This window comes from Diadema setosum, chromosome 4 (assembly GCF_964275005.1).
Source record: "Diadema setosum chromosome 4, eeDiaSeto1, whole genome shotgun sequence".
Classification (NCBI taxonomy): domain Eukaryota; kingdom Metazoa; phylum Echinodermata; class Echinoidea; order Diadematoida; family Diadematidae; genus Diadema; species Diadema setosum.
Window position 1 is genome coordinate 26,362,348 of NC_092688.1, and position 18,521 is coordinate 26,380,868.

Sequence of the window (18,521 nt, forward strand, 5' to 3'; positions counted from 1 at the left end):
TATACAGCTTTGATTCCCCCCCCCCCCCAAAAAAAAAAAAGACACTTCATTCAAATACAACAATACATCTGAAAACAGGGATTTAAGTGTTTATTTCAAAAATAAATACACAGCAATGTGTAAGAAAATATACAAGGTGTTGAAATTTTCCAAAACTTTATACATACGACACATTTGGAATGTGTAATCTGCCCTTGGTTTTAGTTTCCATTAACTCAATTCAGAGATTACGAGAGTATATTCCCTTTATATCCTCAACATCCGCTCTATATCCTCTGACATCTATTTTCTATAAAGTGAGTTTGTGCCACTTGAAACAAAGCACATCCATTCCAGGTAAAGTTCGAGGTAAATTTGTCTGAAAGTCCAATTCACTCACACGACTACCACATAAGGTTTTGCTTTGTTTTCTGATACAGGAGCTAACCCCAAAACAAGCAATACAATACAGAAAGATGCAGCATTTTCAATTTGACGGTTCATTTTCTCAGTCATCACCAAGCAATAAACCTGTTCAGTATAACAAAAGCTGCTACTTATTCATGCGCTTCCATGTGCTTATGGGCATCTTTGCCCACAAGACACTGTCTATTATTCCTTGAGTTTATGCTGTTCTCCCTTGTAATTTAGGTTCATTACATCCTGGGACAGTAAAGTGACCCATCTCCACACCGTGAGAAGTATTGCTGGCCTGCTGGGTCAAAGGTCATTGTATATTAGGCTTCAGCACCCTGACAAGTTCAACAATTGACACTCCTCTGCACAACAGACTTGTGCAATGAGTATAAGAAGACATAGAAGAGTAGTCATGCATAGAAATGAGAGATTCAATGGGACCATCTTGTTTTCTCTGTAACACAAGTGTAGGAAGACACAGTTCGAGTGCAATCATGCATACAGTCGAGGGATTCATTGTGACGCCGTTGTCTTCTCCGCACTGATGTCAAACTCGGCAGCATAGAGGTTGTCCACGTAGTGCCCAACAACATCGCCGACTTCCTCGGTGACTCCAGCGATGATGTCGTCCACTATTTCATCCGAGAGTCTGGTGGGAGAGTGGACAGGAGTTGATATTGATTCTCTGGGTGTTCTTTCTCTTACAGGAAGTTACATTATTGAAAGATCTCTATGAAAATTGGTGCAGTAAATTTCACCCTTTGGCAACAAGAGGTTTACTTCCTTGCCAACTTCCACTCACTGAAGTAAATGCATGTAGCTTAACCTTTTGCACCTTTTGCACCAGTGGATACAGGAGAAAAGGGGACAGAAAGAGTTATAAGGAAAAGAGTGAAAATCGGGTTAAATGTTTGGACACCATTGGGAGGAGAAAGATGAAAATAATAGAAAGGAGAGAGAAGTGGGTGAAGTTGAAGGTTTTAAAAATCGGTTACACTTCGTTATTCCGAAGGAACTTTGAAAAGTGTGCACAATGCTTGGTGTTTGCAGCACCAATCTGCACTCAAAGGCCCGAATTCACGGAGGCGGTACAAATGAAACCATGGTTTAAACCATGGACAAAAACCACGGAGCGCCAAGTGTCGCATGGAATATTTCGTTACGAAAATTGGTCATTTTGTCGACAAAATGACCGTTTCGTTAACGAAATTATCATTTCATAGACGAAATGTCCATTTAGTTACAAAATGTTGTCATTTCGTTACAAAAAAAAAATCATTTCATCGACGAAATGACTGATTTCGTAACGAAATATTCCATGCGACACTTGGCGCTCCATGGTTTTTGTCCATGGTTTAAACCATGGTTTCATTTGTACCACCTTTGTGAATTCGGGCCAAAGGGTTAAATTGTTTGTCCATAAACACCCCAGCTATCAGTGTTGTTGTTTAACATTCATCCATCAAAATTAGGGAGATTCCAAAGAGCAACTTGGGAGATATTTGTGTATTACATAGGTTTCAGTTGGCAAATATGAGTCCATAAGCAAGAAGATTATTATATTCTGTTATCTGGACATGAAGAGATATATGAGTTTTCACAAAAGCTTCTGTAGAATCAGGAAGACTTGGCAGCTCTGGTATTACATAATCTGCTAACAGTATGCATGGGAGACACATGACTCCTTTTCACAAACATACTTGCAAATACCCCACACAGTGCAAGAAAGAGATTGATTTCAATATAACATTATTCTTTAACAGCAAACTCTGTGACATGTTTGAATATGGTTTACACATCATTTGAAGAAGATAGCAAAAAAGAGAGGAAAAAAAAAAGGTTTGCAAAGTGTTTAAGCAGAGAAAGACTATCTTGATCTGGATTATTTGGATGGGGAAATTGGCTTTCCTTCCAACCAAAATACTCAAAACTTCTTAGCTTTGGTACTATTCCTTGAAATGAGATTACACCTTACTTACTCCTCGATCAGTTTCCATGGATTAAAGGTTCCATAGGAGAGGTGCGAAGTTCTCTTGAGATGGGTTGTGAATGCATCCCGTCCCTGCTCCACCCGTTTCATCATGTCATTGGGCACAAACAGGGGGACATGCCCTCTTCCACCGCTCCCACGTGATGCAGTGGATGATTTGCTCTCCCACACGGCCTTGGGAGATGCGGGCGGTCTTTGCTCTTGTGACGTTGTCATGGTGATGGGTGGGATGATCAAGGCATCTTCCTCCTCCACGTGTCTGGCGTGGTCATCCTCCATCCTCTGCACTTTCTGCCAATGAGATGAAGTCGTCTCCTGGCTTGTTGTGGGTACTGGTTTGCTGAATACCATTGCTGTATGCTGTGTGGGGACTTCAGGGATTCTGTGAACATACGTCCAAACAAGCATGATTGATCCTATATCATATATCATCTAAAACAAATACTGTACAGCAAGATATTTTATTACAGCATGAAATTTTCACAAATAGGACCCAACAGCCTTTTTTGCTGCGTGGAATTTTCACAAATTGCCACTAGCATTCAATGCATATAGTGTACATGAGAACTTTCATGTGCATTCTAATTTCACGAATCTTGGCTCTCACCAAATTTGTGAAATTAAAATGCATGCTAACATTTCCGGTTTTACTGTAAAATCTACATATTGCTACCGTATTTTCAAGTTAATACTGTATTTTGGAGAACTGTACACTGACTGCACTAAACCATCCTCCTGAAACAAACTGACTGATCAGATGAGACACTACACATTTAAGTGAGAAGTAATGTCATTAGAAAATGACTTCGTCTTAAATTTATTCCAAATTCAAACCTAAATTTACTGAACTCTACAGCTAACACTATTTCATCTTACTGTGATTCATTTGCCAATCTACACATCTGCTGGCTTGCTTGATTGGCAAATCAGCACAGATGTACTGAGACTACACATCGGTGACAAGAATTGTGTACAATAATCCCCTAAACCTCCACTGTGTCATCATGGCATTTGTGAAGGACTGTGGCAGTGTTACATCTGAATAGGTTAGCAAAATCTGAACGGAAGTCAGGTTTGGGGGAGATCAACTAACTGTTAATGAAGCAGCTAGGATTAAGATCTTTTGGAATCTTTACAACATGGGAATATGAAGGGTTAAAGCAGGGCTCCACACTAACTTTACTTTTTGGTCACCAAAATCATCAATTTCAAATTTTTGGTGGCCCGAGAGAAAAATTTGGTGGCCCGAAAAAAAAAAAAAAAACAGTAAAAAACATTAACTCACTGCATGCATTTATGCATTTCCGGTGCAAAAAGTTACGAATTTATTGACATCCTTTTAAAAAGATTTTGGTGGCCCGAGGCGGGCCACCAAATTTGCCCTTTTTTAAAATTTGGTGGCCCGACTTTCATTTTTGGTGGCCCCGGGCCACCGGGCCATCGTTAGTGTCGAGCCCTGGTTAAAGGTCACTCATATTATAAAGAACACACAGAGACAAAATATGTGGCCTTACCGTTCCATTTGATTCGCATCCAGCGGTGTTCCCTGCATCCATTCAACATTTCCACCCCCTTCTGACCTTTGACCTTCTTGTGATCCAGTGCCAAGAGGGTCATCATACTTCACATTTCTCCACCTCCTTCGAATCTGTTCCTCCTCCACCTGTAAAAGAAGCATAAAGACACACATAGTTAAATCCAAGCATATGCGCAGCTCTGATACACGAACAAGAACACATTTGTGACCTGTCAACTTTTTCAAGCCAGATAAAGTTATCAACACAGACCTTTTGATTGTGGTATTTTGGAATTCTTCACACTTTAAGCTTTCCAAAGAGAAATAACTCATCCCACTTTCCTTCCCAAAACATTTCCACTAAAAGAGAAAGAAAGCAGATGAGACAAAAAAAGTTTTAAAGAGAAGTTGCTTTGAAGTTTATCTACAGTCGGGTGTGCAGGGGAGTCAGTATTTAAGCACGAAAGATAAATTACAATCAGCATGGTATCATGCCTCATTAAAAGCGATACATTTTGAACTTTAAAATCATTGAATTCTAGACTTGAACATCACAAGGAAGTGCTCAAAATATCCAACTTTGAATTTTTCAACAAATCATCATTCTTGGCACTTTTCTCAGCTTTGACATTTGCAGTTTCGTCACGACAACAATGTGAATGCTCACATTTTTAGGTAAGTTTCTTATACACTTATCTAGAATGAGAAGTATGCAGATTGTCATAAACTACAGACCTATATGGAACACCAACATCTTGAAGATATAAACAAGAAATGAAAATAACTTTCTATTGACTGCACAGATCAAACATTATCCCAGGGGTTCGGTGCTCTCCTCCTACAAGCTTCAAGATGAATTACCTTCCATAGCTTCATCATCATCATTATACTAGTTTTTATCCAGCTCTATCCCCAGTGGGGGGAGGGGCAGAATTACCCCACAACTCTTACAACAGCTCTCGCACCTTCTCGCCATCTCTTGTAATTGCAAAATAGTTGATTGGATTTAATTTGTTGGTTCTTGGATTAGATTAATTAATGATGCTTTTGCATTTGATTGTGACTCCCTCTTCATTTTCTGTCCAAAAAATAATCAACTTATGTTTTTTTTTGATAATATTAAAGGTATAAAATTTGACTACAAAATCAAATATGTAACAAAATGAAGCTAAGTGAATTTAAGCAAATTAAAGAAATTCTACTGTTGCCTTGATGACACAAAGTAATGACACAAATACAAGACAGACACCTGGAAGGACAAAAAGGGAACCGAATACCTTCAGGATGATAACATGGCTGAGGCATTATATCCATTTGTGTTTTGAATTAATGATTTAAATCTATCTGGCTGAAACAAAACCACAGAAATGGATGGAAGGATACTTCAGTCTGGTTTGGTTGGGAGGGAAAACAATGCAAACAAGGATGAAACCTGCCTCTATTAGCTCTAGTTCCTGTAGGATATTTTCAAACGTTGGAGCTTCTTGTATGCGGTGGGCCTCTCTGGTTGCCATGGTATCCTCATCCAGTCTACCAAGCTCCTTGGCTTCATCTTCCAAGATTTCATCCACCAACAGGTCTGTGATTTGCTCCCTATAGCCCTGAACAAGAGAAAATTGCATCACTCAAATATCATATTGAATATATTACACAGTTTAAATCTTTTCTCATGGAAAAAACAAAACAAAAACAAACAAACACAAAAGGAATCAAATAAGACATTGTGGCCTCACTGCCAATAGGGTATGAAATGTGTAGAGAATAAAAGATGACAACAATTTGAAGAGTTGATATGCAACATAGAAAAAAAAAATAAAAAGAAATTTGCAGGTGTACAAGATAAGTTTGGACATGTTGCTGATGGAAAGAGAAAATACCTGTGCACTTTAATTCTATCACTTATGTGACTAAAATAATCTATAAAGATTTTACTCTGTTTATGAAAGGAATCAATTTCGACAGCAAATAATATTGCACATTTCTGTCACTGTTCATCATTTTAGAATTATCTGATACCAAAGTATACACTGGTGCAGGAAAGATGTGCTCATTTACAGAGATTTCATGGAAACAAGAAAACAAAGGAGAATTCAAGCTGCACTGGTAGAAAGGGAATATGGCTCCAAACCAATGACATAAGTGATCACTCAAGGTGTGGAAACCTGAGCTACGATTCTTACACAGATCACAAGAATGTTATCAAGTTGCAGATTTTGAATTAGAATCGCGTACACTACGAAATGGAAAGCTATAAAATGAATGATGCAAAATCACATATCTTGATGTAGCATCAATGAATCTACCAATATGTCATTGCTACAGTTGTCTGTAACTATTGGCACCGACAGTCGCTGCGAACATACAGTGCACTCCCATGATAACGAACATGGATATAACAACATTTCTTAACAACAAAGTAAAAATTCAAGTCACAAAGTTATTATCTATGTACCTTAATGTACTCTATTTATTCGGCTATAATGAAACTTTGATATAACGAAAGAAAAGTGCTGGTGCCAAGGACTTTGTCATTTAACGGGAGTTGCCTGTATCTACAAAACTGTCGTCAAGTTTACCTTATCTACTTCTTTCATAGATGGTGGCCTAGAGCGCTTTGCCTCCTGAGGTTGTCGATTAGGATTGAGCCTGTGTCCTCCATCTTGTCCAGTCACGCGGTCACCATAGCGATCAACATCACCACTGCCAGAAGCTAACTGATTATATGGGTTTCCCACTTCCCTTCTCCTGGGCATTTCATGAACGGCCGGCTGGTCACTTTCATCCACCCATGCAGAATGACTGATGAATTCCCTGCCAATGTCAGCTCCAGCTGGAGGTCCAAATTGAACCTTTCTCCGGACACTCTTCTCAGAAGATAGTCTCTCCTTCACTATGCCAGTATTGAGGCCATCATTCAATCCACTCTCGTTTCTTTCACTGAGGGGAAACCTCGGCAATTTGGTTTCCTCCTGGGAAATCTTAATGTCATGACCCTTGACCGGCATCCTGCCCCCTGCAAATGTAACATCTCTTAGTGCAGACTTTGTGGAATTTGAGACACCTCTTTGAAAATGAAGGGATTGGGTTTCCCTTCTGCTGTCCAATCCTCTCTCTCTTTCTGCTGAAGGATTCTTGAATATCTTCTCCCCTACTCTAGTTGGAGTCCTATCTTGATGATCTCCTGTTACCAGCTCCTCGTCGGACTCTTCCCCGTTGGAACCCAGATGCCCTGAGCGTCTCTCCCTTCTCGGTCTGCCGACTCTGTGGTAGCTCCTCGGTGAACCAGGCGGAGACCAAACGGGAGCTGCCGTGGTCGACTTTCTCAGGACGTCATGGGTGGGTCTCGCCTTGGTCTTTGAGGACTCAGTTGGCCGTGTAAAGTGCATCCTGTCTCCAGTTGAGGTAGAGGCAAAATGGTGAGGCTACGACAAAAATTGGAGAGAAGGCCATACATCCATTTGGTCAGACAGGAATTCTGACTTTTTATCAATTTTTTAATGCATTTAAAAAAAAAAAAGACAGAAACTGCAAGCAGAAAGCAGTTCTTCGCATTCTCACTTTTCAAGTGTATTAAAACATTTGCAACTAGAAATGTCGCTATGGCGACTGATGCCTCCGCCATAATGCATGATTCTCCCAATAGGCGCATAGTACAATGTCTTCACAATGTGTGATCCATGACAGTTTCACATAATTGCCAAATATTGAAATGACATGTTTGTCAGAAATGTCTTGAACTGGGTTTGCTATAATTTTCTAAGAGTGCAGGTACACATATTTGGGGAATTTTGGGGGAGTTTATGCATTGAGTAATTTCCAAGGTATGAAGAAAGAGTGTGATGATGGTACAAAATAGATATTTTTTTGTGTGTGTGTGTTTTTGTTTTTGTTTTTGTTTTTTGGGGGGGGCATTGAAACCTGGCCTTTGACCCTTAACCTTTGACCTTCTGGCTGGAAATTTCCTGGAGAATCTCCATTAGGTAATGCATGTATTAAGTTTTGAAACTAATAATAGGGCAATTCCACGGTAACGGAAGGACATTCAGACAGAATTTTCACAGTTTAAAAAAGTACTTTAAGAAAAGTTTGATGGATACAGCATTTTAAACTTTAGTGATGTATTACCAGAGCCAAAGACTATAATTTCCACCAAAATTTTTGTCATACCTGCAAAAGAGTAATGAAATATGCATATTAATGAGGTCGGTAACGGAAGGACATCAAAATGGACATGGGTTTTTAGGCAAACAAGTTTTTATCAAAACTCTGTGAAGTTTATGGAGCTATTTTAATTTATTGGTGTACAGTTTAATTGCCATAGTTTTAGCTATAGTGGAATATATTTGACTTTCAAATATGTTTACTTATTTTTTAATTAGACCACATAATGTCCATGTGTGTTTGGTAACGGAAGGACGGCAACGGAAGGACATGCAGTTTGTCTGTGTAAAGTGTATGGGGAAGATGGGTTATGGTTAGTTTTTATTAAACCTCTCTAAGGTTAATAATTTTTTCATATGTGGCAGGTATACAGTTTGATCCAAATAGTTTTAGCTTTACCTTAATGTATTCAACTTTGAAACATGTCAACTGGTTTTTTAATTACAACACATTGTTTTCATTAATGTATGGTAACGGAAGGACAAAGAGCTTTGTGTGCATAGAGTGAAGGATGTTATTTCCAACTTTAATGTTATTCCTTGTAGTCCAATGTGATATTTTTTTAATCCCCCAAATAGCCAAATCTTATGGACCCATTTCACAGTGGGTGGGGGGTGTCTTGGGGGCTTACACGTACCCCAGGCCCCCTCCCCCCGATCTCTTACACTGTTTGCATAATCATGATTAAAATCTGCACACATCACCCTGGAGAGTAATCTACACGAGACCATAGTTAGATTGTTCAAAATACTGCTAATTCCTAATCATATAAATTGATTACTGTACGAGCTGAAATTTTTGCGGTGGTTTTATTTTCGCGAATTTCGAGAATCACCTTTGAACCGCGAAAAATAACAACACGTGAAAATAACAATGCGCAAATAAGTTCAGTTAGACCCTCGCAACTGCGAAATTAACAACACGTGAAAATGTCCTCCAAGTAGCAATTCGCGAAAATATCTGCGAAAATTTCAGCTCGCACAGTATGCAAATTTATTCAATAAATTTCATTTTAGCCCATCTAGAATACTAATGTCAAGCAATTTATGGACATTTTTTTGGTGTGGATCTTCATTTTGAGGTATTTAACAAATGTAGTGACAAAAAAATGCAATTCAATCTCAATTCTTTTATTTTTTATTGTTTCTTGAATTTCTTTTGTATTTCTTTGTTTTTTTCCTTTTGTTGTTGTTTTGCAAAGAAAATTGTCACAGACCACTTTTTAACCATAGTTACCTGTAGTGTACATGTAGGCAAAAGTCAAGTAATCAAAGTGATTGAAAGAAAAAAATTATCAGATGTTTATGAGTTTTATGAAAGAGCACTATTTCCTATAGTGTTTGTGCACAAAATTACAAAATTGAGCCAATGTTGGGTCGACCTGCATTCAGGAAAGAGGTGTGGCTTCATTTGTTATTTGAATTTAGTCAAGGGTACTTAGAGTAGGTTCTGACACATTGTGTCCTCATCTTAGGGACATTAAATAGCTAAAAACAGACTCTAAGTCCTTCCATTACCACAACTTTGTCCTTCCGTTACCAGCTTCGGTAACGGAAGGACATTTTTAATTTATTTATAATTATTCAAAGAGGAGGGGTTTCGTGGATGGATGGGTGCCAAGTTATAGGCCTACCTAAACTTGCTTTGCACTGAAAATTTTATGGTTTTTATATTGCTATTTTTGATAAAATATTAAAAAGACCTCTTTTTGTGGTAACGGAAGGACAAAATACAAGGTCACCTTTAGGAAGTCACTGAAGCGTAACAAATCATGGAAACCGTAAAAATATTAAATGAACTGTTTCTTTCATATTTACTAAGTTCTAAATATAACAATTCATAACATTTATTTCTCAAATATTGAATACAGGCCATGCTACATTTGTATTATAATTTATGCCTTTTTGAAAATTAATAAGGTTAGTTAAACAATTGAAAAATTGACCCCGAATATGTTATAAAACTAAACATTTTTACTCAAATCCATAAAATTCAAACTTTAAGCTTTCATTTGATACCAAAATTGCGTGGGAAATATGAATTTGAAATTTTAGATGTCATGTCCACTTTGGCGTGGAATTGCCCAATACAAGCATTGCATATACTAGTATATGAGGGAAATAGTAAAATTTTGAGGAGTTGACCTTGACCTTTGACCCCTGACTATTGACCCATGACCCCTAAATTCCCTAGATAATCCCTGCCAGACAGTACATTCATATGTACCAAATTCCACGAAGATACATTGAACCATTTGCAAGAAAAGTGATATTGCAACATTTTCACCTAACCTTTGACCTTTTGACCTTTGACCTTATGACATGAAACTCTCTCTGGAGAATCTTTACGCAGTAGTACATGTCCACACCAAGTTTCAAGAAAATACCTTTGGGCATTGCATAGATATGGGGGAAATTGCAACATTTGTAGCATTTGACCTTGACCTTTTGACCTTTGACCTCTTGCCAATGTCACTAAAATCTACTCAACTAATTGTCCCATCATACATCATCCTTGGACCAAGTTTGGTGAAAGCTGCTTCATCCAGTTTTGAGTTATCACGTAAACAGATAAATTTTAGGATTTGACCTTGATCTTTGACCTTTGACCTCTGTCCAATTTCACTGAAAAACTAATCAAGTAATTCTCCCATCATACATCATCCTCCAACAAAATTTTGTGAAATTTGCTCCATCCAGTCTTGAGTTATCGCGTAAACGGATACAATTTCATGATTTGACCTTGACCTTTGACCTTTAGCCGATTTCACCCAAAATCTAATCAAATAATTGCCCCATCATACTTCATACTTGGACCAAGTTTGGTAAAATTCCAGTAAATATTACTCAAGTTATCGCGTAAACGAAAGCGGACGGACGTACGGACGTACGTACGGACGGACGGACAACCCGAAAACATAATGCCTCCGGCACCACTTCGTGGCGGAGGCATAATAAAAATGTGTGTTTGCAAAGCTGACAATTTACTTAAAGAGATGGTAAAGTATTGGACAATTTGTTCACATTCAAGTTATTATGAATCTTTTAGTTTTGGTGCAGCCATTACTGAATGAGAAGACTAAAATGCTTTGAGATGTCACGTGTGGACAATGATATACAGAAAATACTGTAAAACATGATATATTCGCGACATGAAATTTTCGCGAATTGGAGCTGACAGCCTTTTTCGTGGCATGAAATTTTCGCGAAGTGCCACTGGCGTTCAATGCATATAGTGTAAACAAGAACTTTCGCGTGCATTTTAATTTCGCAAATCTTGGCGCTCGCGAAATTCGTGAAATTAAAGTGCACGCAAAAATTCCTCGTTTCACAGTATCGCGAAAGCTCAACATATTTTCACAGTTATAGTGTAATGAAAGAGCATTTGACTTACCTCTTTCAGGAAGCACAGGGAATATTATCACCCTCAAGATATGTCAGTAACAAGTTAAGGGCCTGTGTACTTTTCGTCACACACACACACACACAAACAAAACAAAAAATGTGGAATTCTCTTTCTTTTCCTATATCGTTAATCAAGTACATAAATGAATGTGATGTCATGGACTGTAGTAATCTTGTCATCCAACGATAGCTGCACCAAAACTTTAAGAAATTTGTAACTGTTCAACATATTTTCTGATATCCTAAAATTTTGCTGCTGTGTTCTACTAATATTGCTGCATTCACTCAGTCCAAATGTATACTCAGGTTTCAATTTCTTTTAGCATAAACAGGAATATAAACAGTTCAGAAGATTTATATCACCTTTGACCTGGCAGGGAGAATAACCCCTCTGACTTCAGAATGCCTCAGCCGTCTCTGCCGAACTTTGTTACTCTGCCTGGCAGCAGCCCTTTCCTTGACCCCTGAACTCCCCTCTCCTTTCTTAACTTCTGACCTGTTCTCCTCATCACGAGGGTGTTCTGCTCTAAACAATGCTTCTAGGCCTGCCCGGAGTGTGGCAGTGCGATCGGGGGAGCTGGCTGCTGCTGTGGTTGCCTCCACTGAGGGGGGAATGATATCATAATTGAAGTGTCACATAGTTCTCAGCACATCATACATGTATGTCCTTGCATGTGCAGAACAATTACTTTCTCCAGTTCCTCTAGTTTCAGATATGCGATGCAAAAGCTAAGACAACAATACTTACACCAAAAAATGGTGCTCTGCACATGGGCAGGACAGCTGTTTCCATTTTCCAACCCTAGAGGCTGTGTCATCTTAGCATTTGTGTTGCAGATCTAAAGTTCCCTATTTACAGATACAAGAAATAAATCTCTAAGGCCAGTGGGACAGGGCTGTGCACATGACCATGACTATGGTTTTAAATATGTGGACACACTGTTGGCAGACTAAAATGGGACATGTATACAAACTTGCAAACTTCAGGATCGAAACGAAGCAGCGATTAGAAGTATTAGTTATACATCAATTTAGAGTAAAAGGCACAATTACAAAAGCAATATCATCCTACATGAATATAGAATTAACGAAAGTAGTAATATGCAAGCCCACAAAAAATTCTACAACTTTCCTCCATGGTACATATAAGTATTGAAAATGTAACTTTTAGTCATCTATTTACAGAGGTCTCATATGGGCAATACAGAATAGTGCATGCAGAATACACTACTTTTTGTCTACAGTGTGCAGCCGAAGTCAGAACTAAGATGTTTGAAGAGCTCTACTGAAAAAAACTCACTGGCATTTTCATCATCATTTTCTAAATATTCCTCTGAGCTTTGTATGCATAGGGACTCTGAAGAAAACAGTATTTTCAGCCAGTGACAGAGCTACCCTACTAAAACAAAACGAATAAATAAATAAAAAATGAAACTTCATGACTTTATGTTATCTGTTTCATTGCCATAATATTTGAGGGAAAAAATAATCAGAGGTCTTTTTTCTTCAAGGTGACAAAACACCTTGCAAGTGCTACAGTACACATGTCCTGAATTTTAAAGTTAAACTTCCAAGCTACAAACTTAAGCCAATTCTGTGTTGTGACGGTGATAATACAACAATGCACAACTGCACCTTGTTTACTGAGAGAGCTGATCCTCATCATACACGTCTGGAGCTCCTTGTTCAGTCTGGCAATCTCACGTTTCTGATGCAAACTTTCAGACTCGGGGGCCGATTTCAATTTGGCTGGTGGGACAGCCACCTTCTCAGCTTGTTCTTTCAGGACGGGGCTAGGCTGTGGCTGGGAAGTCAACACCAACACGGGAGACCCTCTCGGATTCAGTTTTCTGCGACTATATCCATCGGGTGTCTGGGTTCTCACAGATTTCTTCTGGACATTGATGTTGGCGTTCCTCTTCGAAGGGGTGCTGGCACTTTGCACTCCTCTCTTGGTGCTTCTCACGATACTCTTCTTTTTTACATCCTTCCCCGCTTTGTTGGATGCCTTTTGCTTGTCTCTCTGCTCTCCTTCCTTTCTCTGAACTTGTTGCTGCTGCTGCTCGCGAATCTTGTTCTTCATATCCCGTCTGGCAAGCTGCATGGCAAACGCCAACTTCTCTTTGGAGACGACGCTGAACTGCACTGGTTCCTGGCCCCCGGCACCCTGCTTCTCCCTCTGCTCTCTACCTGGGAGGCGCTCGATGATGACAGGGCCGGGGTTGTGGAACTCCGTTACCACATTCAGAGGGTTGTAGGGAACATTTAGGTTGAACAGGAGTTGGTTCTGGTGCGCCATCATTAGTCCTGAAAGAGAAAAACATACTCAAGTGTTACATTCTCCCCACTACAACAAGCATAACAACAGTCAGCAGAAAAAGGGGAGAAACGATCAATGTTATATGTTCACAGAGGTATAGAAAATAGGCGTGGATGCAACATAAGAATGAAATATGTGCCATGATTACAATGCCTGAATGGGACATATAAATGCAATATTTTACATAATGGTACACAATTTGTACTCGTGATTGATTATTACCATAAATTTACTCTTCAAGTCTAGTGTGACTACTCTTGAAAAGGTAAACATGGTACAAGTATTAAAAAAAAAGGAGATAAAAACAGCTCTATCAACCATTTTTTAAAATAATTAAATCATAGAAAACTATAGAGATTAGCCATGTAAAGTCATAGCCTGGCAAAAATATTCAATATTACGACTGAATGCCACAAAACAAAAAAACAACAATAAGGTTTTGGGGAAATGTTTCTTACGATCTAGATTCTTGATCTACATGGTAGTACATTATTGTAGATCAACATCTAAAGACCGAGCAGTGTACCTGCATGCTGCACATACACATATCTAAATGTTAAAATAAAATAAATAAATGATAATAATAATAATAATAATGATAATAATAATAATAATAATAACATGAAATAATGAGGCCCAGACTCTAGATTTTTACTTTTAACCCGTTAATAATAATAATAATAATAATAATAATAATAACATGAAATAATGAGGCCCAGACTCTAGATTTTTACTTTTAACCCGTTGAGGACGAATCCCGAGTTTACTCAGCTGCAGGTGCTACGTGTCTCATATATCTAGGCCCTATAATATCTAGAACTATATATATAGACTAGGCCTAGTCTAGACTATATAGATCTATATAGAGTAAAATATCCCGTTTGCGGCAGTTTAAGCATTGTTAAGAGTTTTTCCAACTTGTAAACAAATCAGGCAAATTATTTTCAACCATATCATATATCACAGACAAGATTATTCATTAACGCAATTGTTTTCATGAAAGAAATTTACCATTGACCAACGCAGTTTTCATGATTTACCAGGGCAAAACCCGGCACAATTTTCGCCGATAATGGCGATATGCGACGTAGTATTTCTGCTTGCGGCACGATGTACAATCCCTATGCAATACGCGCGTGCTCCGCGATCTTTAGCTGAACGCCTTCACATGTCTCGCGAACATTGCGTAAGCGCCAATTCCCATTGCGAAAGCACGTGAAAATAGCGTGCGCACATGCATTGGCCGCAAACAAGATCGCACTTCTGGCGGTGTTGTTGATGTCTTCCTCGTGTTTTTCTCATTTTTTTCGATGGTAACATCCACTTTCTGAAAAAAATGGCGGCCCACATCGGCTCGCGAAAATTCTATTTTACGTGAGGATATGTTTTCAAAATCCATGAACATCGAGAAAACGAAAAAAAATCCAGTTTCTTGGACCATTGTTTCTTAACTGTTATGTTAAGAAGTACCGAAAATTTCATTTTGGATGCGATATGTTGTCATTTAGGTGAGAAAATTTCACTTTCTTCAGAGATCGTGCCCATTTTATCGGTTGGTTTTTGTTGATTGCTAGTGTGTTAGTATATGTGTAGTGTGCATGTAACAGTGCAATGCTGTGTTTAGCTGTATATTACCGTGTATGTTGTACCCGCCGCGAACGGCTGCACGGCCGCTTACTGACGCAGTTACTCTATATATATATATTTTTTTTTTTAATGGGAAATGCGTATACTGTAGTGACTAGTGTTAATAACTGTTATACTATAGCAAAAGTCTGTCCGTCCTCAAATGGAATCAACATAATTAACGACCGTGTAATAATTGGGACGGTATTCTTTTTTTTCAGAAAATGCGGTCAGTCAGTAGGGCGAGCGAGCGTTGTATTATAACACAAACAGTAGTATATGGGACTACTGTACTGCTATTCCTGGCATTCCGAAGCTTTACTGAACTTACACCACGCAACATGGACTTTCCTTGCTCCACTCGTCTATCACAATGCAGGGATCACATCAGTCGAAGTGAACTGTATTCAATATTAAAGTCAGTCAAAGGTAATCCATCTGCTAAATTTTGCTGTGGCCATTTTTCGGCAGCACATACATTGTCCACCGAGATATTTTGAAAATTCTGCTACAGGAGTATTTCTCTCACGAAACGTTGAGGGCAGCATACAGAAGAGGCCAGCATGGAAAGGAGAAAAAAGTTGTGGATGGCTGAGCCACTGCAGCTGGCAGCACTGATCAGTGTTTGAAGAGATAAAAGTGTGTCAGTGAACAGCACATTCGACACGAATCAAAACCTTTTAGGGCCTGAGTGGAATAAGCCAAGGGTTGTGCTTCATCCGTTTTGTACCTTTGTGGATCCTAGGTTATAATCTAAGACTGAACCATCAATTTGCATCATAGGTGTTGATGGAGATAACAAAGTCTCGCTAACGTTCTTGTCGTGAAAGAAAACGCTTTTTAAATCATTTTGAATACATCACAAAAATCTGTTACATTTGCGCAAAACCCAACAGCGATAAACAAAAATGACTCTACCCAGAGTTTTTGTCAGGATAATGCGTTATCGTGTCCCCAAACAACAACAGATATGCTGGGAAAAAAAAAATAATAGAAAATTATTTGAAAACACATAGATTGATCCTCACGGCCTACATTTCAAATCTGCAAATAATTGATGCATGTTGTTGTTTCACATGCCCAGTAAAATCAAATGTTGGAAATCGAAATCATACAGAATTCGTCCCTCGACAGAATGAAATCCTTTTACCATAGGCTCTAATTTTCGTTCATTATTGAAAAAAGGAAGAAGACATATATGATATCATATAGGCCAGATGAAACTCAATGCGAAGAAATGCTACTCAATGAGAATCCACAGAGGGAAACAGCCCATCACTCACACTTCTATACCATGGGGGATGAGGATATTGCCTCCGTTCCAACCCTAACTTATCTTGGGATTGAACTCCATGAGAAGTTAAACTGAAAACCTCACATTGAAGCTGTAGCATCTAAAGTTGGGAAAACCCTTGGATTCTTGTGGAGAAACCTTGGGAAATGTTCTACCGACATCAAGAAATTAGCCTGCATAACCCTAGTACGAGTATGCATCAACAGTATGGGACCCCTACAAGCAAAACCAAATAGACTTGCTGGAGAAAATTCAAAGAAGAGCTGTTCGCTTTGTATGTGGGAACTACCAGAGAGAGGTCAGTGTCACGGCTATGAGGGAAAGTATCTGTCTACCCCAGAAGACAGAAGAAAGCAAGCTCGACTTACCACCTTCTACAAGGCAATAAACAACCAAATTGCAGTATATCCATACCACATTACCTCAAACAGAGACAAAGAACAACACGAAGCAGCCAACATCAACGCTTTATGAGAACCGGCTCTATGCCTACAAATACAGTTTTTCCCAAGGACAATCAGAGACTGGGATAGGCTTCCTCAACACATCATTGAACTGTCCTCTGTTGAGCAGTTCAAGAGAGCCATATAGAAGCCAACTAAACATGGCAGAGTTTTGTTTTTACTGGCACAGTGAGCACCTGTATAATATACATTTGAAAGAGCACAAAGCACAAATGGCATCCACTGTCTGAAGCGCCACACCACAAACCCTTATCCAGTTGCTGAACAGGCTTTGATGAGAAGCACCATGGAAGTAGAAGTAGAAGAAGTAGGTAGCCTATGACTATGTTTTCGGATAAGATTAGACTAAGTCAAACTGTGTGACATATACCATTTAGTAAATCGTTGTTAATCAGTTTATTAGATACAAATTCAAATATTGTATACACACACATTTTTCTACAAAAGTTTGAGTTTACTCATGTTTTTTTTTCCTCAGGCAACCACAAAAGGTTTTCAAATGCTTGCCTGACATATTAATCATAGCGAATGACGCAAAGTTCTGATTATTCATCTGCACTCAAGAGGAGCAGGTTAATCGAGTAGCCTGATGTAGTCAGAGTTCTTATCCAAATATCATATTCATAAATTTGATCGTATTGGCCTATTTCTCCCCGAGAACATTTTCTTTACCAGTCGTCATGATTATACATGGGCTCTTAAGCCAATAAGATTGTACAGACAAATAATTATTATTAATGTACAGAAGACTGATTTGCCCTTCACAGTGACCCTTTTTCATTGCTCTGCAACCAGTATGGAAACACTCTGAAATGCAACCAAGCGAAACAAGATTTTTTTTTTTCAGTCAGATCATGAGGTCATTGGATTTGCTGATTGTTCGTGGATTCCACAACGTCCATGCGCGACGGCGGGGGAAGTGCAAACGTAGATTTGACGAGTGGAGAGAGTAGCCGACACGCTGTGGTATAGGGACAATCTTCTGGTACAGGGTCGGTTCGTTCTTTTAGCTGTCTATAAACGGACTTGAAAGGTGTTGTCCAACGAAATGTTTCAAGTGTAGGCCTAACCTCGTGCACATGAGACACTCCAGAGGAGAGTTCCGTAACCTTACCGGGAGTTTGGGATGTAGAGTGGAATGATTATATTTGATTGAGGATCGAATCATGATCCAGGACTCCAAACGACTAGCTCCAGACCTAGACCGAGCAGATTATAGTCTGCCATCGTCTGTGAGTGTGTGTGGCGCCGAGTGAGCACAAGTTCTCGCGATCAAATTTGGCCACTAAATTTGATTCTCTTGTTAAAGCGTACGAAAATTTGCATCATCACAATGTGCTATCTATAACT

The 18,521-nt window shown here is 38.9% G+C and overlaps 1 protein-coding gene across 1 annotated transcript; it reads right to left on the reverse strand.

The window, feature by feature from the left end:
* Positions 1-67: 67 nt before the first annotated feature.
* Positions 68-15,887, reverse strand: LOC140227055 (uncharacterized). The gene is made up of 8 exons (XM_072307487.1): positions 15,745-15,887; positions 13,103-13,774; positions 11,831-12,069; positions 6,479-7,324; positions 5,339-5,503; positions 3,901-4,049; positions 2,376-2,768; positions 68-1,045 (listed from the first exon to the last, which is right to left on the reverse strand). Exons 2-8 carry the CDS (start codon positions 13,767-13,769, stop codon positions 910-912), a joined length of 2,595 nt encoding a protein of 864 aa, XP_072163588.1. The 5' UTR covers positions 13,770-13,774; positions 15,745-15,887; the 3' UTR covers positions 68-909.
* Positions 15,888-18,521: the final 2,634 nt, after the last annotated feature.